The sequence below is a fragment of the Xiphophorus maculatus genome, chromosome 4 (genome assembly GCF_002775205.1).
Source record: "Xiphophorus maculatus strain JP 163 A chromosome 4, X_maculatus-5.0-male, whole genome shotgun sequence".
Taxonomy (NCBI): domain Eukaryota; kingdom Metazoa; phylum Chordata; class Actinopteri; order Cyprinodontiformes; family Poeciliidae; genus Xiphophorus; species Xiphophorus maculatus.
In genome coordinates, this window is record NC_036446.1 from 14229936 (window position 1) to 14256750 (window position 26815).

Below are 26815 nucleotides of genomic sequence, written 5' to 3' on the forward strand. Positions count from 1 at the left end.
TTGTTAGTCTGTTTGTTTCTTCACTCCAACAGTCATCAAAAATAAAGCCTGTAGTTGGAGAAATGAGATCCCATTCTGCCAACTGTATCTACTGTTCACTACACCATTGTTTGTCAGCAAGACACCCAGATGACAAAAGCTAACTCCTGGATTGTTAGGTACAACTGACATTTTCTAGTTAAAGGTGTATTACTACAATTTTTAGTGTTGTGAATTAAAGTTTTGACCAAAGCAATCGTTTGCCACTAAATTACAGGCAGATGAAAATCCGCACAGAACTCTTCTAAACCCTTGGGTACGATAACGTTTTGTTAGGTCTTTGAGATATTGACCCCAGATAGCATTTCTCCTCACTTCCACCTCCCCATTGGATAAATCACAATATAAATCCTCCCATTGATGGTGATGGTGGTAGGAGTTTGTCCTGAAATCAATGGGTTGATGGTTTGATTCGCACTCTGTCGTTGTGTCCTTGGGCAAGGCACTTTACCTGCTTTGCCTGCAGGTGGCAGTCAGAGAGCCTGGGTGCATGGCAGACCTGCCTGCAATAGGGCAGCTGTAGTTGCTATCCAGTAGCTTGCCACAAATAAAAAGGAAAAGTTTTGATAATGATTATATATATCAGTGTCTGCCTGTACAGCAGTAAAAACGTGTTGATCATTTATAAACTGTTGGCAAAATCTGTACAATCAGTAGTTCAATAAATTAAATTTTTACAATGTCATGAAACTGTAACAAAGATTATAACTTGTTGCAGTGGCTGTTGTAAAGTTCCCAGAGACAATAGCAGTAGCAGATGCATTGTTTGATGTAATAGTTTTACATGTTTCATTGATTTACAGACAACTATATTTGTTTAGAGCAAAGCTTGACACAGAAACCCCTCAACTTTGACAGAATATAAAATTATTTTTTAAGAATGATGATTCTTACTGAAGTCAATGCAGTTAAGAAATAGTAAAATAATGGAACAAATTCCATGTTGAATTTTAATGTTAATCATTGCTCACTAGGCTGAGATTTAGGAAGAGAGTAGAAATTATTAAACTGTTATGTGTTTTTCAGATTTCAGGATTTTGCTTAAATTCTTTTAGTTTGTCCAAAACATGATACTGTCATTAAAATATAATGACAAGTACACCAAATGGAAGAAGTCATTATTTATTTATAAATATGAACAAAAACTACATGAACACAAACATTATTCTGATGAAATGAGATAAGACCATAAAATATTAAAATCTACAGTTCTTCTTATCATTAAAGATCAAGTTATTTAAAAAAAACATACCTCAGTGTTTTTCAGATTTTTCAAAGCAAATGTCGTTAATTAACGGTAACTCTGCAGGAGTTCTGCAGATCCACATCTCAGGCCAGAGAATCTGTAGACAGGACAGCAACCCAGCATAAGCTCCATATACCTTCATGGAAGTGTCAAAAGAAAAAAAAACTAATTAAAATTAGTAGCTTTATACAAGCTAGAGACACAGCAAACATGGAAAACAGTGTTATGTTCTGGTTAGAAAAGACCAAAATGTAACTTTTTTGACTTGCATGTGAACTGCTGAGAGGTAGAAAACTAAGACTGCAGATTCCCCTGAACACAATATAATTACATGGTGGTGGCATCATCATCATTGTTCTTCAGCAGGAGCAGAGAAGCTGGCCATTGTTGATGGGAGGATGGATGAAGCTAAATGCATCTCAAACCTGTCAACAACATCACCCTATTTATTGAAGCTGACTGAGCATGAGGTATTTTACCGTACAGAATATGGAAAAAAACTTTAGTCTCTGGATGTGTGACGCTGGTATAGACATAGGCCACCCTGGAAACAAAATGTGATTCTACAAAGTCTCTATGAAAAGAATATGAATACAAATACGTGCCACAGATTTTTTTTAACTTCGTGCTATTGATGTCACTTCATAGTAATGCACTACTTTGAGCTGGCCGTTCCTTTACAACTTCTCATTGTACTTTCACCTTATCACTTGTCGGCTTGCAACGTGGCGCCTTAACTCCTGTAATGTTATGAAAAGCCCATCTGTGCATTGTTGGGATCATGTGATTGGACGGAGCTGGGGGGGGCCCACTGTAAAACGGATGCTCTGATTGGTCGTACGTAAAGCGGCAGGAAGTCCCGGCTTGGTTGCATCCTTACCACAAGAAAAGAGGACGGGACTGCTTTCAAACTGTGCAAGTGAGGAACTGGAAGTGTTTTTAGTGGAGCTGGTGGCTGGCGCTGATGTTTTTACAGGCTCGGCTTCCAACGAAAGAAGAAGAAAGAGCTCCGTTTGCAGAGGGAAGTGGAAGTAGCTGCTTTGCCAACTGATTGTAGCTTTTCCAGGCCTGTTTGTGGTGTGTAAGGGGGGCTGCTGATTAAAATCAGCATCAGCCCCAGAGACTGATGGCTGGATTTAGCTTTAGCTTTAGCTTGGTGTGCGCTGCGCTCCTGGGCGCCTTCCTAGTGAGCGCGAAGCCCATGCTGAGGAAAGAGAGGGTTCTCCGTGACCCAGAGCTGAGCAGACAAGCCCACGAAGACAATAAGAGCTATCAGTACGACCACGAGGCCTTTCTGGGCAAGGACGAGGCCAAGACGTTTGACCAGCTCACCCCCGAGGAGAGTAGAGACAGACTGAGGTGAGAAGGATCCCCCTGACAGTGATAAGCTCTGATTTTTCTCTTAATATAATCCACTCGGTCTCAGGCTGGAGTCTGCAGCAGTACAGATTGGTGACATGAAAAATGAACAGGAACACATGTTCTTTAAGATGATCTCGCCTGTATATTTTTCCTTTATGCCAACAGGACAGCCTTACAAGTTATAACTGGATTGTTGCAGACAGTTGTTGGAGTGAATGTGCTGTGGAAGGTGTTTTCAGCTTCACTTTGACAAGTTGGCATTATGTGCCACATACGTATGAGGAGTGGAGCTGAAAGGGGGTGGACCCCTGTTGGGACGTCTCAACGTGGCAACATATATGTCTAGGAATATACTACAGCCCACAGTGCATGTTTTTTTTTTTTTTTCTAAAATTGGGTTCATTGCGCTCCACCCACTGGAGTATTCTCACTGAAGGTGTGTCCCTTCTACTAAAATACTTTGAGATGCACCAATTAGGCTTTTTCCCAGCTGATACCGACTTTTGCCTTTGAGGTCTGAACTGCAGATTCTGCTCTTGAAGGCCTGTAACACACAAACACGCCAATTAAACATCATGTTGGTGGATTTATTTTTTTTTTCTTTTGTAGAACAAAAAACATGTGACATTTTAAGTTTTGATCCAGCTAAATGAATTGTTTTTATCCCGAGTATTCTGCCTTTCTAGTTGAACCTCTTAGAAGCAAGTGCATGTTTTTACAATGTCATTAATCAGAGTTGAAATGTCTACATTTAAAAAAAAAAAAAAGAACCTGTATCAATAATATCATCTATCCCCCCCCCCTCAGCAAAATCGTGGACCGTATAGATGGGGACGCAGATGGGTACATCACGACAGACGAGCTGAACGCCTGGATAAAGCGTGTCCAAAAGCGCTACGTGTACGAGAACGTAGTAAAGGTGTGGACGGATTATGATCTGAACAAAGACAACAAGATCTCATGGGATGAGTACAAGCAGGCCACTTACGGATACTATCTCGGTATGGCTCCTCTGGTAGTAGACATGCTGTTATTCAAAGATGTCCCGATTAGGCTTTTTGATTGGTTCCCTTTTTTGTTTGTCTGAGGACTGTAACGCATGGAGAAGTAAAAACTTACGATGAAACTTCCTTAATTGAGATTTCAGATTTGAAAACAACAAAAACTGAATTAAGCGTCAAAGCAAATAACCCCAAACGCTTATAATTTCTTACCTTTAACAAGGTGCATGGAAGTACGTGCTATTTGTTTATAGACCGAGAATGATGGGAGTTTTTAATCTTGTTGTACTTTATAAGTAGTAATTTAAAAGAAAAATCTGTCTTTAACCTGCTGATTACTGATCAAAGGCAATCAAGTGAAGATTGGCCAGTTCCGATCCACTTTATTGTTTCATCTTTTTCTTTTTGGTAACACTATGTTAAAGAGCTATTTCAATGCCAGATAATAACCTACTTTAAATGCATGCTTTCAGCTAACCCTGAGGAATTTGAGGATGCCACAGACAAGTTCAGCTTTAAGAAGATGCTCCCTCGAGATGAGAGGAGATTTAAAGCAGCAGATCTGAACGGCGACCTGGCAGCAGACCGGGAAGAGTTCACATCTTTCCTCCATCCTGAGGAGTTTGAGCACATGAAGAATATTGTGGTTCTGGTAAGCCCACCCTTTCCCCTCCCCCACCTCTCCCTCCCCTAAAAACACACAGTAATTACATATGATTAACTCGTAAGACCACGCCATCAATTTTCTTATCTGGATTTCAAAGACAGTGAACTGAAGCCAATGTTATAGTTGGATAAAGAAGCAAAATTTAAAAAAAAAAAGTTAATTACATGACGCATTATTTTAGTTAGAAACCCCAGTTTAATTTTGGAAATATAGCTGGGTTTAATCTGTGGCAAAATTGTTTTTGCCACTTTTGTATGACTCCCTAATGAAATTTGAACAAGTTCTGGAAATCATTGCATCTGTAGATTCTTTTTGGAACAGACCCGATGGGAACCAACAGACAGTCCCATTTAGGCCTCGATCTTTAAATATAAATCTGGGTTTGTGGAACATTGGCGTGGCAAATGTTAGCAGCGATGCACTGTGCTGCCGTGTTCATAAAACTTGTACCACCCATTTGACAGAGTTAATAATTAATCCCTCATTTTTCCGATGTCGCTGAATGTTAACCAAGAAACGGCTCAGGCAGCGGTGCTTTTACAGCTCTTTACTGTAGTAAACACAATTGTCAAAGATTGGAGTCCCTAAAACTGATGTACAGATGTATTGTGGGTTTTTTTTCCCAACAAGTTATTCAGGTCTTTCACACAGAAGTGCAGAAAGGAGGCTTTGATGGCGCACGTTGTTACAGGGAGAAACATAAGAAGGAGGCACTTTGTGGCTTAGGAAGAACATGGCTGTAGGGTAACGGGACAGAAAACTAATGGAGGTTGTTGTGCAGGTTCAGGCAAGAGCGTAAACTGTTCCCAGTGAAAGCCAACGATGCACACACACACACTCTCCTTCACATAACAGAACTCTCTGTTAAAAGGTCCGGCTTCACATTTCTACCTGCTGAGATCTCATTGTTGCCTGTAATTCTGCTCTCAGAGGCCAGATTTGTAGAGAGGAGTGGCTGCCGAACATTCACTGAACAAAATGTTCAAGATTCTTCTTTAGTAAGGATCCAAATCTGGAGCAAAGCAGATAGATGGATGGATGTATGGATGTATGTATGTTTGCTTGAATTGACTATGACGGGCCAGTTGGACAAAGATGATCCCTGGGGTAAACAGGTGGAGGCGCTGCGGCTCCCTGTTGTCTCAGTTAGACAAGGAACAGCTTTAAATTGCATACCAGAATCATGTAATTATTCGGAAAAGGACTGGACTTCATCTGTTTGTTTGAAATTATCCAAAGCAGATGATTTTATTTTCACTGTAATGAAATTTCCACCTCACATTCTTGAGGTTTTACTGTTGAGTATGATGATGTAAATTTGTCTGTCACACAAGATGATGCATTGCTCTTTTTAAATATGTCACATTGAGCAAAATTATTCAAAACATTAAAATTGTAATCTCCATGTAAATTCAGGCTGTGAACAGGAAACCTGCAAATTAGGGACAGAATAATGAAGAGACAGATTAATGCAAAATATATATATATTTTTATTGACATGAAATCCATTTTTATAACTTTTACAGAACATTTATTGCACAAAAGTATAAAGCTGTGTTTTGACTGTAAGTTTTTAGGTGTTGTGGCTTCTCCAGATATTTGGATACAAACTGCTTAGTTACACATAGTTAGTTGGACATCTATTCAGAAAAGGCAATAAAAATACAAAATATTTTAACTATACATTTACATTTTGATATTATGTCTCTCTCAAATCCGTTGAATTTAGAAGTTATCAGTTGGATAATTTTTCCCTTTGTCTGTTCTGATCAGTGATTGTTGAGTTTTGTTTTCTTGTTACTTGAATGCAACAAAGCAAAGAACTTCCCCTGCTTTTGGTCTATAAAAGCATCATTTATGTTTGATTGTCCATACAAAAAAAAAAGATTGAAGTCATAAGCAGTGGAAGAGAAACAGAAAAGTAGCTGTAAGCTAATTATTTTGTTCTTGGTTATGTATGCACATGTTTTTCTCTGTCCTACTGATTTCTTTTCTTGTTTTTAGAAACCTGTTTGAAATAAATAAATCAAATCAGAAAATCAAGCTTGGGTTCAAGAAAAATGGGTGTTGACGAGCAAAGGCCAGAGCTGCGTCTTTCTAGTTTCTTATTTTAAACCCACATTATTTTCCAAACAGTAGCATTTAGAGGATTTCCAAGATACCTGTGTTTTCTCCACTTTATTTTTCCATTTGCTGCTGTTTAACTACAATAAGTTTACAAAAACAAAACAGACTGACCATACACTTATTTTATTGTACACAATGCTATTGTATATTGTAAGAACATAATACGCTTTAGCTGTCTGTGTTTTGTTTGCTGTTTTGTGGTGCTTTTTTTTGTCTTGCCTACAAGTAAAATGAACATATCAGTGTTAATTAAGACATTCTACAGTCTGAAATTATAACCGTCATTTTATGGCAAGCATTTTAGAAAATAAACCTAGATAATTTTGGAGATATTAATTACTTTTTATATTGAATCTTCCGGTAAAAGTGCTTTATGATGCAGGTGACTCCATCACAAAATGACTGTTATGTCCTGCTTATAAAACAGCTTGTTTATTATCAGAGGTCCAAAAATCTTCAGCTATATCAATAACTAAGTCTATGTATTTATTACAGAAAGTCTTTCAAGGTTAAATCTTTAACTTTTATCCATTAATTCTGGGATGAAATTGGGAGAGCTATTCAGAATAAGTTTAAAATGTTAAGTTTTACTAATTGTTGCTGAAAAATGTTATTTGTCTTTTAATTAAGAGGCTTCAGTTCTCATCAGCAGCGCTGTAATTGGCATGTCAGTCTGCCAGCTCGGCTATAAATCGACCCTCACACACTTATTCACTTGCACGGCCAGAGGCAACATGTCTCCCTCTTAACTACTCTCAGTGGAAGTCCCACTACACTTGACCCTCATGTCTCCTTTTAATGACGCTGTTAACTCGTTCTGAATGCAGGAAACGCTGGAGGACATCGACAACAACGGCGATGGACATGTGGATGAAGACGAGTACATTGGTGAGTTTGGAGACATAAAATCATATTAAATCAAATTAGGTTTAAAAAATAGTTTTGGAGAAATCGGCACTGAAGGCATCTGCCAGCTGGGCAGTGTACTCCGTGAACTGAAAGGAAACTGTTAAAATATGAGGAACGTAAAGGCAAGGGGAGGAGTTTCGTCTTTTAATTCTTATTCATGTCTGAAGTTTTCAATTTCTTTGAAGCAGAATTAAAATTTGAAACAAGTCTTAAGGTTTGGTTGTTGTTTTTGTCTTTCATTTTTGCAAGCAGTTTTGTTTCTGAACCCTGAACTCTCGCTCAGGATTATAACTTCCTTTGCTACAAATTTCAAAATAAAAGCTTGTGTTTCTATATTTATTTATGCTCATAGCTTGAGCATTGTTGTGTTTTTAGTTTTAAAAAGTGACTTAAGAGGAAAAAACATCTCCAAACAACAACATAAGTGTTTCTCTGTCTGAAGCCGACATGTTTGCTCACGAGGACGGGGGTCCTGAACCTGACTGGGTCAGGACTGAGCGAGAGCAGTTCTCCGACTTCCGAGACCTGAACAAAGACGGAAAGATGGATCTGGATGAAATCCGGCAATGGATCATGCCACAGGACTATGACCACGCCCAGGCCGAGGCCAGACATCTTGTGTACGAGTCCGACCAGGACAAGGTACGCTGCTTCAGCTGCCGCAATAAGCTTTAAAATATATCCAGTTTATTCATCTTCTCTTTTCTGTGTCGTCAGGATCAGAAACTGACCAAACAGGAAATTCTTGACAACTGGAACATGTTTGTTGGAAGTCAGGCCACGAATTATGGTGAAGACCTCACCAGAAACCACGATGAGCTCTGATGTCTGATTATCTGTGTCCTAAAAAAACAGAAATCAGGATGGGCCTTACAGTGATGCCTCTCACATAGGAGATGGATAGAAGATGGACTTACCAAGATTTTGTGATCGGTGTTTTAGTCCTCCTGCAGATAGTTTTGTTCCTGACATTCAGGAACGAAACCAGAGGGGTCTTGCTCTTTGTTTTGATCAGTGCCTTCCAGCCAGGCAGCATCAGGCTGTGCTGCCTCTGAGATTTCTAAAAGTGTTTGTAGACATCAGTTGTATGAACAGTTTGTGATAGAAATGATAATGTGAAACCTCAACTTAGAGCATTTACTATGTTTTTTTTTTTTAGATATTTATCAGATGACTTCGATAATGAAAGTTGGGGAGGAATAGGATTTTTTACTGAAAATGTTTGTTTGCAGTCTAATTACACTTGTACTAATTAGTAACGGGTTTTTGTTTAGCTAAAGTGCTTTGATGATTTTCTTTTTATATTGATGAAACATGGCATGAATTTTGCACGCATTTGATTTTAATGTAGCCTGTGAACATCTTTTTTTCTTCCTCCATATTTAGTTTTTACTGTATTTATTAGTGTATGCAAAAATATTAGTTTTTACTTTTATATTGTTTTAGATTTAAGTTTACACTTTACTTTTCCGCAATTAAATTTTACAACTTTTTTTTTCAACAAGTTGTAAATAAAATTGGGAAAAAAAATTTCAGCATAATCATCCGGATGGTTTGATTTTCCTAAAATTCCTTTTGTTTTCAGGGAGTTTATGAAGCTTACTGTAAAAAAAAAAAACTATTTCTAAGAACAGAGCCTAACAGTGGTGTTTATTCTGATCAAAACATTGCTAAAAATTACATTTTATGAGAACACTGAGGTATATAAAAAAATGGCACAAGTTTTCAAATCTTGTCCAGATGCATAAAAAAGTAATAAATATGTTTTTCCATTTTAATTGTGTCATAGCCCTGTCTTTTAGGCTTGTTTGCTACATTACAAAGGTGATTCTATAAAGTTTCTTGGTGTCTGGGTTGAAACAGGGAGGAGGTTGGAGGAAATAAGTGAGGTTAGGCACCTCTCTATTTAAACAGACAATTTTACTCATTCCTTGATTCCTCAAAGTTGGATTTGTTTTGTGGTTCAAGGGATTGTTTGGGGTTTTTCGCAACGACGACCAAGGTTAGGTTCTTTTTTTGGGGAATCCCAGGCTTCTAATGCTCGATCACACAAGTCAGCCATGTCCTGTAACGTGGTTTGTTAGATCATAAACACACATCCAAGCCCCCAAAAGTCACAGGTTTTGACCTTTCACATCAAGATACTGCAAATCCATTGAAATTCAGCGCCATCCCGTATGCCAACCTCAGTGTTATCTGCATCAGTACCTAATACATTGGCTGTTGAACTGAGAGTTATTTTTTTCTGCTAATTGTAGTTATCCCGGTAATTGAGGACAAACTGCTTGTTTTCCTACTTTTAACCGGGGCAGTTTTAAGTCCTTACAAACATGATATTGATATCTGTGGTAAATGGATTGGTTTTCCTGTGAATTTAGTATTGTGGTACATGTGAGAACTCCTATTCAATGACCGGATCACAGCCAACAAAGCATAATGGACCTATTCAAGTACTGTCTTTCTTTTTAAGGATCTCTCAAGTACTTCTAAGCTCCTGCAATCAGTCCACAAACATGAACAGCTTACAAAGCTACAAGATTTTATTTGTATTTCCGGGTCGTATTGTAATATTTTCTTACAGTTTAAGACAGCCAATCTAGGTCTTTCAAACATGAAATCCTCAATGTTGTCTTCTGATTCAATGGACATAAGGAACAAGCATATACTGTTAACATTTCTCTAGACTAATTGCGGTCCACATGCACTGTGGAGAGACGGAGTTGAGAAGACTTGCTGTTGCTGCTGGCTGTTGCAGTAAAACTCTCGGATGTAACTGAGAAAACGGCGCTGCCACCCAGCTTGTCCCCTCTGCTTGCTCATGTGGAACATACGGATATATGTGTGCCAGTTAGCAAGACAAGTCAAGCGGGACCAATGCGATAAAGCTCATTAGGAACAAGGGATGGAGCGATGGATGTATGTGTTGGCCATGTTGTTGTGCTATAACCTAAGCCATTACTTTAATCTTAGAACAGAGGCCACAATTCCACAAAAAGCTACTCTGTAATGTTGCATTTGAATGTTTTTATTGTTTTCTTGGCAAGGTTAGACAACTAGGAGTAATAGGATAGCTTCAAAATAATTATTTTCTTGCATGTCTTGGTGATTACCTCTATAATTATTAATATTTTCTGAAAGACAGTTTTAACAGAGACACCAGAATTTGTTTTATTTGTGGTTTTGGTTGTAAGTTGTTTTTATTTGCTTTTTATTTATGGTGTTTGGTTGTTTTATTGTCTTCCAGTTCCAGTGTGGAGTGTTCTGTACAAAATTATAGTTTATTAGTCTTTCCATCTGTTACTGATTGAACAGATTTGATCTTTCTATATGATCAAAGGAAACAAGCGAAAGCACTTGTTTCCTTTCGCTTCACAAATGAAAAGCAGATTCAAGGTGTTTCACAGTATCAACATTTCAGTCTCATGTAGATTATATATTGGCTTCTCCATTGGTTGACTTAAGCATGTTGGGTTGTTCCAGTTTCATGCATCTGAATAATTGGGAGGCCTGAAACTCCAAAGTTCCTCAATGCACTTCCTCCAGACGGCATATGAGGTATGTCATGTGTCATATTGAATCTGTGTGTCAGAACCAATGTGTGATTGAAGGTGGATGAGTATTAGTGGAGTGCAGAGATGTAAATGAACCAAATGTGTGTTCTCTTGAAGATGTGGCGGGAGGGCGCACAGGCTAGCTGCCTCGCGGCCATGTTTAACAGTCTGCCCCTCCTGTTTACACCAGGGTACTAATCATGCACACTGGGTTGGGGGGGCAGGCGGAGTGTGCGCATAGTAATGCCTTCAGACGGGTCTCATATGAGTGTCTGCGTAGATCAGCCCTTTTTCTCTGATAATAATGAGCCCTCTGGGTGAGGATCAGGCTGGAGACACTCAGAGAAGACGGTCACAAAGTGCACCACTCAGCAACCCCAAAGAATCATTCTCGCTTGGGCTTGTCCACCAACTGTCTTCTTCTCATTTTCTACCTCCATTTCCTTATCACAAATTAACAGCAGCGAACTCCAAACAGCCACAACAATTAAACAGCCTGCATAACAAACTAAACAATCCATCCAATCTGCTGTCAGTTCCCCTTACCTCCTTTCAGTCTCATACCATCATCATGATACTCTATTTTTTGTTTGAGTCTTTCTCCACTCACTCATATTAGTCATTTTAATTTTAGTGTTTGTGCCCCTTGTGGATTTACTTTCCATGTTGTTATTTCCAATGATCTTTGGGACAAATAAAACCCACCTGTTCAAGACTGCCTACTCCTTGTGATTCACCGTTACGTTTGATGTTTCTTGCTGCTGTTTTTACTTTTTTTCTAAAGTGACCTTGAGAGTTATGAAGGATGCTTCAAAATAAAATGAATTATTATTATTATTGTCGCCACCTTGCGCTGAGGCTTTTATATAGTAGTATGCAGAGTTAAAAAAGTATTTTATTCATTATTTTTGATGTTTGGACAATGATATTGCGCCTTAACGTAACAGCTGAAGGCAGAGGCTGTGGATTTGCTTTTCCTTGCAGGACAAATTAGATTTCCTGCAGAAACCACAGTATAAAGGTCAAATAATGCTGAGCTACAACTGTTTTCCTTCTGTCATATAACTTTAGAATATTATTATGGTTCTTATAGTAGGAAGAGTTGCACAGAAGGACATGTAGAAAGAGAAAAGATCATGTTTACGCTGCACCTAAACTGGAGGACTCTGCAGTTTTGGCCTCAGGGGAATACATTCTTAAAAAAGCAGCTTTTGTTCTGTAGTACAGGGATCCTCACATCATTTTCTCAAGTAGAGCTCCAGACTCCGAGTATATACGAAACTGAAATCAGATATTTATGTAATTGCACATTAAGATTCTTTACCATTATTTCTCACTGACAGATATTCAATCAGAGTGAGCCTTTTCCCAGTTAGGAAAGTTACGATTTCCAAAGTTATTTGTATTAGCAAGGCTGCTCTGTGGTTGGTTGAGCTGTTGCCTTGCAACAGGACAGTCCTGGGTTTGACTCTTTGCCTGGGGTGTTTCTGCATTGAGTTTGCATTTTCTCCCTGCATATGTATACTGTAGGTTCTCTCCGAGTACTCCGGCCAAAGTCCGGAGTACCCGGACTTTGGAAATGTTTACATGAAAATGTTTGCAGACAATTTATTGGAAAAAAAAATGTTATTGAAATTCTTTGAAATTCAATGGGAAATCATAGTCACATGGAACTATTATTTGGTAGACCAATCAGTAAATGTATGTGAAAAATCAAGCTTGCCCTGCAGCAATAAAAATGGGGCATTTGGGTAAAAGCAGTCCCTGATGATGCACAGGCCTCCCCCTGCGTTTATGCAAGGTGTGCGGTTGTATGTGCATGTCACATATGTAGGCTAATTCAGTGCCTTGCATGTTTCTACTCCTGCACAATGAAGCTTGAAGGAGGGCATCAATCTTTTACGTTATCCCTGGGAAAGTGATTTTCCCCTCTCCTTTGGCAGCACAGGGCTTTACTCCTCCTAGTGGCTGTTACACTGCACTAGGAGATGGAAATCTCTTTCCTTTGAAGAACTACACTTTGTGCTCATCTATCATCATGACTTTTTATGCACCATCAACACGGTGTAGATAAGGAATCGTCCATTAATGACTACACAATTAGAGAGAAGGCTTTAAAGAGCGGTAGGTTTCAATTTAGGAACCATAAACCTAGTGAGTTGGGAACTAATTGTAACTGCCTCTTGAGAAATGGAGGGCCCTTTCAGATGAGGTCAGAGTGACTCAAAATCAGTTTCAAACAGCTTTTACAAGGCTGTTTCAGTCATCCACTTCTGACAGGCTTATGCATATTTCATGTGATTTACTCTCAGAGAAACTTTTCAAGTTTTAATTAAAAGACAGGCCTCTCCAAACCTTTTGGAGTCCGCAAAACAGAAGGTGGAGACAGACCTGTCCCAGAGAGACTACATATCTTTGGACAAAACGACTCTCTCGCTCCATTTGTCATCGTTTGTCTCCCTGTTTCTCGGGTTCTTTCTCCCCATGTTCTACATCTGAATACCTTTGGGGCAGAGGTGGAAAGTGAGGAGATGACGCCGTTCCCATCCCGCTGCTCTCTCGGGAGCTTGGGTTGGTTTGTGATCTTTTTTCTCACATGATAGAGACACATCTAATCCTGTTAGGATTTAATATCTTCCTGTGGTAAAGAGGAGGCAACAGGAAGGGTGGAGGGGGTGGGGATGAAAGCCGCAACGTTTGAGGAGGGAGCGGAATGTTTTTCTTTATTTGCTGGCCCACATATTTCTTTTAGTTTGGAGTGTACATATGCACGTGTTTGTGTTCCTTTGCCTGTGTACCCTCGTGGGATCGTCCCGGCTGCTGCCTGCATGTCTGACAGCCTCCTCTCAAGGTGTTTTCCTCTCGCTGTCTTTCTGTATCTGCTCCATCTTTGCTCCCTCAGTGAGAAAGTTTCCCCTCAAGGCCCCATCTGAGCTCCAGGCCCCCCAAGACCTCCGCATTCCCAAAGCCCCCTACACACAGGAGCCCCTCAGGCTCCACGCTGGACCACAGGGAATACCCCCCCAAGAACCCCAAGGCCTCTCAGACGGCAAAGCAGCAGCTCTGCACAAGAGCGCTATAGCCCGAGGGGAGGGTAAAAGCTGTCTGGGAATACAACTAAGAACATGCTTCACTTAGCAGTCAAACAGCCCCTGACAGCGCCTCCTGGTGGTGTAGCTTTGTTTTCGCACACAGGCCTCCTTGTAACTCAGTGAAGTTTTGTCCCTTGGGCCTTGACCTTGTTAACAGTCCCCTTGGGGTCAGAGGGGCCAGTGTGAGCTACATGTGCACTGACCTTTCCAGCTCCCAGAGGTTGGAGAACAGCTTTTTAACCCGGAGAATCTCAACAGGAGACAGATGTTGATGCAGGATATACATGGGTTTTTACCCAGATATTAAAACACAATTCCCTTTGATTTGCTGCACTGCAAAGAAAAGAAAAGTTTAAACTTGTCGAATAAGCTTTGTCAGTTCTCCTGGTGATTTGTGCAGGACGTAAAACAATGCGCTTGCCTTGAAAAGGAAAAGCTTCAAGATGCTTTGGTTGCGGAGTGTGTGAAGCTAGCAGGCCTGCTGTCCTACAGATGTCTTGGATGGTGCATTACCAGGTGTACGTCACCTGAGATTACCCACGCCGACACCCCTCAAAGGCAAGCAGCCAGCAGTACAGCTGAGGGGGCATCTGGTGGCGTGTGTGCATGTAAGTTCGAGTGTGTTCATGCATTCAGATCGGAGCTAACATTTCACAGGAGGAGATAGAATCGTGGCGCACATTTGCTGTGTTGATGGAGAGTAGAAATCTACCACAGCGTTTGGTCAGAAACCTCATTCATGAGGAATGCAGTGAATCAGGTAGATCAGCGCTGGGGTCGAGGTCAGCGTCTCTCCAGAAGCATGTGATAATGATGGTAGTAATGACTGAGGATGTTTAAAGCATTTGGCTCTCGTCTGCAGTCTCTGCTAAGAGGGAACTGGAGTGAGTAAAATGTTCAGCTCGGCGATTCCTGTGATCGCCCCCATGATTCACAACGCCCCTGCTGAGCCAGAACAAAGAGCGGCCCTTCCTAATCAAAGTGCATGGGATTAAGAAACAGGAAAGAAAACTGAACATCACAGAGATAGTGCCTCACAGCCATTATGTGGATTAGAAAACAACCTGAAGGACGGCTAAAATGAACCGAGTCTGACCCTGAAGCAGGAGGAAAGCATTTTAATCTTTGTTATCTCTGCAACTGTAAGGTTCTGCCTCAGGAATTAACCACTGCAGGTGCAAGAATGGGAGACACTGTAGTAAAAATGTACTTTTGTTCGATTGAGAGTCTGACACCACTGCAGAAAAGTAGAGTGAAAGAGAAGCCAGTAAAACAAATTATATATCTAGATAATCGCATCATTAGACGTCTTGGAGAAGAGAAATTACCTGAATGTACATAATCCAAACTTTCTGAAATACATGACTCTGCAGATGAGTCATAATTCAGGACAAGCCACCCTCATCCAGAAGCAGCAAGATAGTTTGTTACATTTCAAATGTCAGACAAATGAAAGAAGAAGCAGATGAAAAAAATGCTTGAAGTTGTCTTAAATTCTTTGGTTCTTGACAGCAAGTGCAGATAGTGACAGTGGTCTGAATGTCCTCTATTTGCATGTCTGTTTCTAGGTTGTGTTTGTATGTATTGAAGGATCAAATATGTTAATCCACTTCTAAATGTACCCATCCTGCATGTGCGTGTTTACATTGATTTTCCGGTTATATGACAAAAGTTTCCCTGATAGCTGGGCAGCAGCTCTTTCTGCCCACATTCAGTCATGTTTTATTAACATACCTGCTGTGGCTGAATCATCTTATCTCTTGCACACAAGCTGACACACAACTCCATCCACAACATTTATATTTAATGATGCTCAGCTCACTGTGAATGGGCCCCCTTGTTTCTCCCTTTCACTGACATCACCAAAAGTGTTGTGGATTTTCAGTGCCAAGAAGGCCTAGAGCAGAGCGGACATGTACAGTCTGAAGTCCGAGGTGGAGAGAAGTAAATCCCATTTGGACTGAACATGCTGACACTGCCACCATGTGGCTCAAATGTGGTAGAAATCAAACCGTGGACAGATCAGCTTGAAGGAAAAGCTTATTTGTTCTTCAAATGAGCTTGACAAAATACAGTTTTGACAAATTTATTTTGTCAAAAAGTTAGAATATCATCTAAAAGTTTATTTTGTTAGTATTTTTATTCAAAATAGAAAAGCCTGTCAACATTTCATTGACTTTGTACAAACATCGTGATATATTTTAAGTTTTTATTCCTGGTAAGTTTGGTCACTATGGCCTGCAGCTGATGAAACTCCAAAATCAATTTCAGAAAATTCTATTTAAAAAGACCAATTACAAGCTTTTTATGATAGAAATTTCAGCAGCGTACTGACAAGTGTATCTATGTACTCTATAGTACATGTACTCAGTACTTGGTTGGGGCTCCCTCGCCTAAATAGCACATCAATGTGGCATCGCAGGAAGGCAATTGTTCTGTGCCAAAGTAACTTGAGTTTAGAAGAGGTTTAGCACAAGGAACATGTCTATTGTAGCCCCTGTCCTTACCTCAAACTGCTGTGGACAGCCCTTCACTGGACTTTGATTTACACTCAATTCAATGTTGCTGTTTTCTAGGGCACTCTTTCCTTCCACTTAACTTTCCATTGATATACTTGGATAGGGAACTCTCTGAACAGCTACCTTCTATAGCAGCAGTCTCTCATTCTATTTTCTGCATGTGTTTTATTTGGTTTTATGTAATATTGAAATTTTACTATAGCAAAGTGTTTCATTAGCTCGTAGCCAAAATCTTAACACTGAAAGAAATAAGCACCTAACATTATTATGTGTGTAATCAATATATATGAGTTTCTGATTTTGAATTGAATTCTTGAAATAAATTGACTGTTCAATGATAAAATTTATTGAGATGGACCTGTCCTGATTATGATGATTGTCTTATGTAGATGGGGAGGGTAACTTAAGTCTAGTAGACCTGATCCATACCTCCATGTTCTCTAATGAGATTTAATGGGCCACAGATGTTACTGGTTATGAAGATGTGTGTCAGAGATTTAAGAGGGTCAGGCCTGCATCTTGTCAGAGTCACAGAGGGGCACCATTTTACTGTCTTTCACCGCCATCGCACACCAACACTAGGTGGCCTCTCTTATTCTGACAACACCCAGTACTCTGTGTCTTTCACACACAGTCTTTCACACAGAACACTGATGTCAAATCAGTTTTATGAAACAGCACAGATAATGCCTAAGGAATGTCTGGAGTGTTACACAAAAAGGCACCACATACGATATATACAAAGCACTTTGGTGAGTAATACCTACTTTAAGGGATATAAAAATGTAGACAAAAACGTGGGAATAAAAGTCCGTTTTCGTGATCTTAATGCAAAATCCATAACATTTTCAAAGTCAAACAAAAATCAAACAAAAATAAAACAGTGCAAGTACATGACAATAGAATAGTGTATTAATGTTTTCCTCATCGCCCATAAACAGCAAAAAATATTCTTGGCTCAGAATTTGTGTGGCACTCTATCCTCTCAAGGTCTGAGATTTAATGTGATACAACCTTAACGAGCAGCGGTTGAGGAGTATCCTGATGATTTTAGTCAGTCTGTTCTTCTGGCATCAGATGTCTGACTGATGCCGCCGTCAGCTGTGCTCACCGCTTCACCAAGTCTGGCAGTCCACCCTAAACTGCTGACCAGGCTCCAGGCATGTTTCTCTGTGAGCTGGCACAACATATTGTCACCTTCTTCTTCATGTTACTCCCCAGCCTCTCACTGCTCAGATGGCAGGCTGCAGCTTGGTCAGGTTCCTCTGGTGCATGCTGTTGTGGCGCACCAGCTCGTCAGAGCGGGCAAACTTCTTCTGACAGTTGGGCCAGCGGCAAGTAAACGGCTTCTCACCTGACAAAAAGTGGACAAACGAAGAAAAAAAAAAAAAACCAAAGAAGATAGTGCTTTAGAATAACAGGCGCTGCAATAAAGTGCATGAGTTGAATTTGTTGACAAATTGAATTGAGAACAATTGAGAGGAAGAAAATAAAAGGTATACGCACTTGTTTTACCTGTATGAGTCCGAGTGTGAGTCTTAAGGTGATCTGACCGTGAGAACTTTCTCTGACAGGTCTCACACTCAAAGGGCTTCACTCCTGCAGACGTGAGGGTCACAGTCACAGTGGAAAAATGTCAAAAGGAAGGGTGGGGAGTCAGAGGATGAATGTACAATTAGATGGAGCAATCACTGTCGAACACTGGCTGTGGTGCAAACAGCATGTATTAGAGAGGTTACGATTTCAAAACAATGTCCTTGTTTTTTATGATTTGAAGGGATTTCTGTTGTTTTTGTAGATAGATAGATAGATAGATAGATAGATAGATAGATAGATAGATAGATAGATAGATAGATAGATAGATAGATAGATAGATAGATAGATAGATAGATAGATAGATAGATAGATAGATAGATAGATAGATAGATAGATAGATAGATAGATAGATAGATAGATAGATAGATAGATAGATAGATAGATAGATAGATATGAATATATTCATAGAAATATATTCAGATTTGTTTCTTGTGTATTGTTCATATTTAATTATATAATGTTCAAACTTATGCAATACATTGCCATCCTAATATTAATAGTAGTAATTCATGATAGAAATCTCACAGTAATTAGCAACAATAGGGTTTTATTTATCACAAAGTGGAGACACCTTATTATTATGTATGTACGTGGAAACGTTTTATCTTGACAGGTTTCTGTCTCCAATCATGATGCAGATTGGAGGCAATATGAAAAACAGGTTAAGTGAATCTACCTGTGTGTCTGCGTTGATGTCTCTTTAACTGATCTGAGCGAGAGAACCTGCGGCCACAATCCGTGAAATCACACCGGTAAGGCCTTTCTCCTGCAAAATAACCCCCAACGCCACTGACATTAGCATTTCTTTATCCCTTTTGGGAGCCCAAATGTGCAAGAATCAACTTAAATATTGTTGTAGCTCTTACCTGAATGTTTTCGGCCATGCATCTGCAGATGCGACTGCTTGAAGTATCTCTTGTTGCAGCCGGGATGAGTGCACACAAAAGGGCGCTTCTCGTTGGCCTCTGCAGACTTTGCCGCTGGAGGAGCAATGCCAGGTACCCGTCTGACATCCTTGGAAAGACAGAAAAATACAGCAGAGGTACTTGTTAAGTAATTTACTTATTTACTACAAGTGTACATGTATGCATTTCAGTTATCTGTCTGACCTGGAGTCCTTTGAAAACGCCATGTGCGTGAATGTGGTACTGGGCGCTGACAAGCATGGGCGGGGCTGGAGCTGGAGGGTCGCTGTCATAACTGATCGCATGACTGCTGGCAAGAGCAGATTAATAAAATGCAAGTAAGTGAGCTGGATGTGAGGTTTTAGAACAAATTACAACAAAGCAAAAAAAAAAAGCTTCTTAACAGTAACATAAACTGCAACAAACTTATCTTGCAGCTTTTAAATAGATTTCTGTTACATGAAACAGAAACATGTTATATCATGTCATGTGAGCTACACTTGACTAAACCACATCTGAGTCAGAAATGATTGTGTTTGATCATCATATAATCATTTATTCATAAAGATACATTTGACTAAAAAGACAAATGTATTCTTTGGTCAAAATAATACCTGAAACATTCAAAGGTAAAACTCATCAAATATAAAATATACAGATAAAGACACTAAGTATATATTGAAACTTTTCTTTATGCCCTGTTTTTATTATTGGCATTAGCTCTGCAGCTAAAACCCTCTTCCTCCTCCTTTGTAGAGCTCCACAAAACCTGGTCCAAGGATTAATGAAGATGTCATTTTAAAAATATACTGTTAAAACACAAAAAGCGATCTCACCCCTTCATTGTTGATGTCAGTGAGTTCATTTGGTTCCATGTGACGCATTCCAGCTGAGATGCCATTTGGTACAGGTTATCACTGACATTAAAAGAAAATAGTATCATAAGACGATATGAAGGTGATCAGATGATGATCTTGTGTTTAAAGGAACTACTGATAGTTTGCTCATTAACTCTTTCCATCCACCCACCAAACTATAGTACTCTCATTATAAAACACATTGAGTCTGTTTTTACCTTGGCAGAACCCACTGCCAACACACGCACACACACACCCCCACACACACAGGCATGAACACTTTTAAAGATGCGATTGCACTCTCTGTGGGAGTGAACGCCTCCGTGCCTAGTACACCCTGGACCAGAGCATGACATCACTCTGTCCTCAGCATCATTAGTGGCGGGAAACAGTTTCGGGGGAATTCTGGACAGCATTCCTTGAGAAGTCCTTGAGGGAAGGATCGCGATGGCTCGCTAATCAGTCCTCAGCTATGGTAAACTATGGAAAGACTCATTGATATCTGACATGTACTTGCTGTGTGTGTGCGTCTGTGCACGCATGTGCATGCCTGCATGCTCGCTTGAGGGTTTCCAGTTCCTGCCATGAGCTCTAACAGCAGCACACTCTTCCTCCTGCTTATCTGCTGCTGTCCCAATATTTGGGTTGCACATGTTCCTTTTCTCCAACAACATCTCCAGTCGGCATCTAAAGAATGTCCTCCTAATTTACTGCTTGAGATGCTTTACATCAAAACGAACACAAGCTGAAGACACATTTAGCGTCTGAAACAGGCAGATTTCCCATTACCCCCCCAACCAAGTCTCACACTTTGTCTGTTGTACTTTCTTCCTCGTTTTTGTTTTTTCTTTTTTCCTCAATGAGGACTTGGACACATCAGCGGTAGGTCACACTGTGTTTGTTTTGGCCTGCTGAGCACCAGTGGGCAGCACTTAACCTCAGTACAAATGAGGATTCATGATACAGACAACGCAGAAGCCAATGCAGAGCCAGTTCACACTTCTAAAAATTACCAAGAAATCGTCAAGCAAGTGGAAACAATCTGACGTTGACAGATGAGCGAGGAGTCTAAAAACGTTGGTGTGAGAGGGAAAATTTTGTTCAAGGGTGATTGGAGACAGAGTGAGAAGTAGGAGCAATAAATGCGTGAAGAGGGGATAATTGTACCTGTTGTAGTTTCTCAGCAGAAGAGCTTGATTGCTTGGACAGGATTCTGGAGGACTGTGGCAGCCAAACATGGGATTTGGTGTGGAATACTGCTGGTCAACTGAAAAAACGAGATGTAAAAAGTTATTTTAAAATAGGTCAGCATTGCATGACCTGTAAAAAAGACAGGCTGAGATCCCTGTTTGCCTTTCTCACCCCTTCACCCTACTTTTTCTATTGTGCAGAAATACAACAAGGAAGAGGGCTTTCTAGCCCTTACAAAAATATTTTTTGGGATCACTTGGAATCAGTAGTATACATGCTTCTAAATACACTCAAAAATATAAAGCTGCTGTCAGACTGTTCAATATTTTGCCATGTGTGTTGCAAATCCTTCCATGCCTTTGAAGTGTGTGTGTCCCACTTTTGATGCACTCCTGGTTTGAATAGTGTGTATGTACTGAAAGCAAGTAAACAAAATTAAGTTATTTTATTTACTATTCATGTGCGGTAGGCAGTAGAAACATTATGCTGAGACCAAACATTTACCCACCTATGCCCAAACTAACTACTAATAGTGTGACCCAAGTTCAAATGTCAGTTCTCAGTCGAATTTTTACAATAGATTACATGTTTAGTTGTGATGTTTAAATATTGTCTAGCACAAAAAATCCAAAAAGACAACCAAAAATTACAACCATTAGAATGTGTTGTTTTGTTAATAACAGTATTATTTTACTTTTCAGGTCTATTAAGAAAAGGAGAAAATAAAAATAAAACCCACACATTTTTCTGTTTAAGATATAGAAAAGAAAAACAGGGAATCCTGGAAATCAGTTTGCTTTTTAAAAAAAATAAAATAAAGTAAAATAGCATCAATTTTGTGTATTTTTGTTAGCATGTTGGCAATACAGTAATGAAAACCTAAATACAGTCTAAATACATTAAAGTAGATTCATACTGTGCTAATTTCTGGGTAGTGTTACCTTTTTGTTACTTATAATCAAGCATAAAAAAACATAATAATGGCATCTATTTACACGACAGCTGCAGACATGTTAGTTCACATGTTTATGCACAAGAAGCCATTGATAACTTATAATGTATCCACTTCTCAGTAGAGTATCCAATTTCTCCAATGTAACCCCTACCAGAATGAAGTACCAAGTGAAGGGAGAGAGAGAGCGTTTGGGGCAGGAACAACCCTGTGAAATAGGATTTAGCTTTAGTCTGTAGTTGCCGTCTCTTACTAGTTTCTAAAGATCAGAACAAACAGACAACAAAGCAAAAACTAACTTTAGTTTTCCACCAAACTACAAACGTTAGTTTTGTAGCACAAAACTAACCTTTGCTTTGTTGGTTTTGTAGCACAGAAAACTAACTTTTGTGCCACATACGTTAGTTTATTGGGGCATTTTTGGTAGAAAAGGTTGAAGTTAAAGCTTGAGTATTAAGAACGTGCACTGTATAATTTGCGTATTATAGAACACTGTAAGATCCAACAAAAACCAGATGAACATCATTCATTCTGGGAGAGCCCAGAAATATTATTGTACCTGCATGCACTTTCATAATATATTTGTAAAACAAATAATAGTTAATTTAAATGGCTTGCACATCTCCTCTTTTCAAGAAGTTTGATGAGAAACTGTGGTAGTTTTCAGGTTCATATAGTATACTACTCCCCAGACAGTTTCTGACATTCCAACAGAGTCTGAGAAAAGTTATTCGCTTTAAGTTATGATTTCCAAAGTCATTAAGGGAAACTGTATTTATGTGTGCCAGAAATGGAGACACTTGAATGAAAGTGGGTATTAGCGATGGTGTTTGTGATCTGAGAAATGATGGGTTACTTCTTATATAACCTTGATGATGAGACACGACAGTTTTCCAGTCTGGTGAAGACACGTCACGGCGCAGACATTTACCTATGCTGTTCGGCGGTGACAGCGTGTCCTCGTGTTTGAAGGACAGGCTGGAGAGCTGGGGAGTGTGATGGGAGGGTGTGTGACCGTAACTGGGGTTGCTGTCTAAACCGACTGCTCCATAACCTGAGAGGAAAAACAAATGAAGATGGTGATGGAAATAGAAAAAAAAAAAAAGAAAAAAATGTTATTTTTCCTGCTCGAGCCATTAAAGGTCACAATCTGACAAACGACTTGTGATGTCTTAAAGGTTGTGAAGTTGTTAGGTCAGTTATCTGTACTCTGCTGGTAGTAGCTCTTAGTCCCTGGCAGGGTTACCGCGGAGAGACATTCATCACACAACTAAATCCTCTTTCCTCAGAAACATATTCGTTTTCCCCTCATCTATCTCTGGCCTTGTGGTTGTAAAATTTATGGCAGGTGGAAAAAGAAATCTGGCAAAAACACAAGAGACAGTCTGACAATGAGCTACTGTTGGATAAGCTTAGTAGAAGAAATGAACAATATCAATCCCAACTCATGCTGTTGGTAACAGTCTTAAACAGCAGCAGTTTCACATTTAATACAGAGCACTTTTAATGTCAACTTTAAGTGGAGGCTTAATTTTGTTTTATAAATTCTTAAAATGTTTATTTGACACACACACACACTCACGCCCCCACACACACCAATGAGGGACATCCTGAGTCAGACCCAAGCTGGAAGTTAAATACTTTGTTAGAAAAATGACTCATTAAGTCTTAAATCCCTTAAGCATCTTGAAAATAGTTTTCTGTTTTATTGCTGTATCAGAAACCACTTTCCACTGTAAACTGTATCGGCAAACAGCCTTCCTTAATTTAAAACTGTGGATTCTGATAGCAGAGTCATAAAATTAAGAATATGAGATTTTAAGAGGTTTCTAAAACAAGCATATGAGTTGGAGTTTGTGAACTAGATATGGGTTTTTTTTCCCCTCCAGATTTCATTTAATGATTTGTGTAGTCTAAATGCAGTCTTGTTTTGACCATGCTTGTCAAAAGACGTGATAGCATGTTTTTCCATTTGACATTTAAATTTTGACCGAAGAAGATATCCTGTCGCTAAATGAGGCAGTAAAAATCGAGAGTTATTTTTCTCATACACAGTAAAATTTAACACCTAATTTAAAATGTTTCCACGTTGCTTAGCCGGTGTTTTTGTTTTTGCTTCAAACTAAATATCCAGAGTGAAATATGTGCTGTAAGACCTTGTACAACTGAAGTTAAATTTAAAGTATTTTAAAACTTAAATTCGTTTGTGTGTTAGAATCCTGGACGTGGCAAAGATTGTCCTGTATTTTCAGCCATGCTTTCAACTGGTTACTTTTTAGTCACTTCATAAAAAACAACTCAGGCCTCAGCTGATACTTGAGTCATAATATCCTGTTTAAGACATTTTTCCCGCAAGTGTTGACTGAGTCCAGAACTGAGAAATCTACTACAGACCCTGTCACAGCTGTTATGGTTCATAATGATCTTGTTGAGACTCTGCTCAAAAACATTTACCCATGAAGGTGAATAAAAATCTGTACGGTGCTTTAGTCAGTAATAAAATAATTATATGTTTGTCTTTAACGGATTCTGTTAAAGACAGATTTGTGACGGGTTCCTTACCCTGATTCCTGGTCGGAGGTGGGCTGTCCACACAGCCGGGCAGGTAGGCCCCAGTGGGAAACATCCTTTGACTCGCGGGTGTCTCCCCAAAGGTGCCGACCCGACAAGGGCCCGAGCCTGTGAACTGGCCGGAGAAGTGAACGGTAAAGGCCCCGTGTCCACAGTGCGGGTCCTCATTTAGGTCAGCGGCCCCCCAGCTGGGCTCCTGCTTTATCAGGGAGTGGTGGGAGTTCAGGGTGCTGTAGGGAGAGCCAGGGTGAAGGTCAAGCAGCTGGGTCCATTGGCCGCCGCCAACAGGTATCCCTCCAGCTCCTGGTAGGGATGGCACAGGGGGTGCTGGTGGTAAGAGGGTCAGATCGCAGACATCTGACCCCACAGACATACCTCCGAAGTTCAGCTCAGTCAGCATCGCTGAATGCAGTTTAAAGCAGTCCAAACAAAAATGGATGATACTCCAGGAAAAAGAAATCAATAAATAAAAAGACTCAGGTTATCCTAAGAGGTTATCAGCAAGAGTACGTGAGAAAACAAAGCGTTTGGAGCCAAAACTTCTTCAGAAACAAACATAAGTTCTCGTAGTGCGCTTCCAAAGTCATTTTTTCAGCCTGTTATGATGGAGGAAAAAATAACACTTAATTGAAAATTAAAAACCTGGATGACAAACTTGGAGTCCTGCAGAAGAATTACGATTAAGAATTAAGACTGCTGAGTTAATGGTGTCTGGATGCCGTGTCTCTACATTGTCTGGCTTTCCTTATTCTCCTGAAGCCTGAAATACTGCATAACTCTGAACAGGGGGAGGAGCCAGATGACTCCTCTGCTTTGGCCCACCAGCTACAGGCTGCATCTATCTGAGTAGATTCTGACAAATGTCACCCTTGCTTTAGAGGGTGTTGCTCTCTGTGCTTTATCCAAGCTGAAGTGTTGAGGGTTTGAGTGAGTTAATTAGATGTTTAGTATTTCTTCTTGTGATCGCAGGCAATCAATTGTCTTTAGCTGTAAAACTTTAAAATGAAATGAAAATGTTTGAATTAAAATATATTTAAAATTATGTCCCCGAAAAAACTTGCTAGTTTTTCTGGAAGTTTTTGAGTATATGGCCCTTTTTGTCAAATGAGCGTCATCGGACATCATGTTCAAGTTCATGTCGTTTTTTTAAAATATATTCTATTTTCAATAAGTATGTACAATAATTAAGTACAGTAGGAAAACAGTGTGAAGAAAATATGATTTAAAAAACATAATAATCAGTCAGAAGATACAGAAAAGATCCGTTTTGTTGAGGTGAGTATTTGCTTGTTGATGCAACAACGTGGAAAAAAAAATGTTTATTGTATCATCTAAAAGTGTAATATAAACGCTAAAAGTCAAAGTGTTTTTGTGTGAATTTCCCCCCTTTGGACTCCTTTGCTAAAAGCATTTCACATAAAGTGCACGGCCTTGGAGCAAAGCCACATCACACAAAAGGATAATTATTTATTAGCAGAGGAGAGAGGGAGTTCAGTGTGGGTGTGTGTCAGACACAGAGGTTCCAGCTTCGACTCTAACTTTACTCAAAGTGGAGCTATACGCAGGAATGCAGGAGCTTCAATAGGCCTGCAAAAAGTAGCCAGCTGCTGTGGATCTTTTAACATTGTGGTATTTTTCAAATCAACACATGGGTTCCTCCTTTCCCTCAAAGCCGAGAACAATCAAAAAGCGATACAAATCAAAGTTTTTGCTGTTTATTTATTTAATTTAAAGCAAGAAAGTTTGCTACGTTAATTGTAACAAACTGGCTACCCTTTTTTTTATATTCCCACAATAACAATACATTTAAAATGATTTTGCAGGCACATTGAAACATGATTAAATGATTACTTTTTCTTAGTGCTGTTTAGAAACTTACTGGAAAAGGATTTTGTACATCTATCCATTGCAAAGTTAGCAAAAAAACAAACATATAGTGACATGTCCTGTGACTTAATGAAACAAAGAATATCAGCTCTCTCTGGAGAAATGGGCCAAAATTCAGCAACCTTTTAACCCAGGTCTTATAGATACTGCTTCTAAATGATAATGCTTACCTGAATTTGATGCAAGAAAATCACCAAAATTCTGGTATTTCTAAAATAGAAACCTATCCATCATCTAAACCCCCTTGTCCTTGAAGGGTCACAGTGGGACTGGTGCCAATCTCCAGAGGTCACTGGGTGAAAGGTCAGGAAAATCCTGGACAGGTCGCTGGTCCATCAGAGGG

General features: G+C 39.6%; 2 protein-coding genes across 5 annotated transcripts; one reads left to right on the plus strand and one right to left on the minus strand.

Moving 5' to 3' along the window:
- Nucleotides 1-2140: 2140 nt before the first annotated feature.
- Nucleotides 2141-9129, plus strand: rcn1 (reticulocalbin 1). Its single transcript, XM_005804224.2, has 6 exons — nt 2141-2644; nt 3455-3648; nt 4122-4300; nt 7270-7330; nt 7794-7993; nt 8069-9129. The coding sequence occupies exons 1-6, from the start codon at nt 2412-2414 to the stop codon at nt 8174-8176; spliced, it is 975 nt and encodes a 324-aa protein (XP_005804281.1). The 5' UTR covers nt 2141-2411; the 3' UTR covers nt 8177-9129.
- Nucleotides 9130-17164: 8035 nt separating this feature from the next.
- On the minus strand, nt 17165-25316 carry wt1 (Wilms tumor 1). 4 transcript variants are annotated; one of them, XM_023331817.1, is made up of 9 exons: nt 24577-25316; nt 22946-23068; nt 21039-21138; nt 19851-19931; nt 19219-19321; nt 18976-19123; nt 18786-18875; nt 18029-18112; nt 17165-17867 (listed from the first exon to the last, which is right to left on the minus strand). In XM_023331817.1, exons 1-9 carry the CDS (start codon nt 24983-24985, stop codon nt 17746-17748), a joined length of 1260 nt encoding a protein of 419 aa, XP_023187585.1. In that variant the 5' UTR covers nt 24986-25316; the 3' UTR covers nt 17165-17745. The 4 variants fall into 4 exon arrangements, with proteins under 4 accessions (XP_023187585.1, XP_014326184.2, XP_023187584.1 ...); XM_014470698.2 differs by having other exon boundaries at nt 18020-18112; XM_023331816.1 differs by having other exon boundaries at nt 19219-19324.
- Between the last annotated feature and the right edge of the window lie 1499 nt (nt 25317-26815).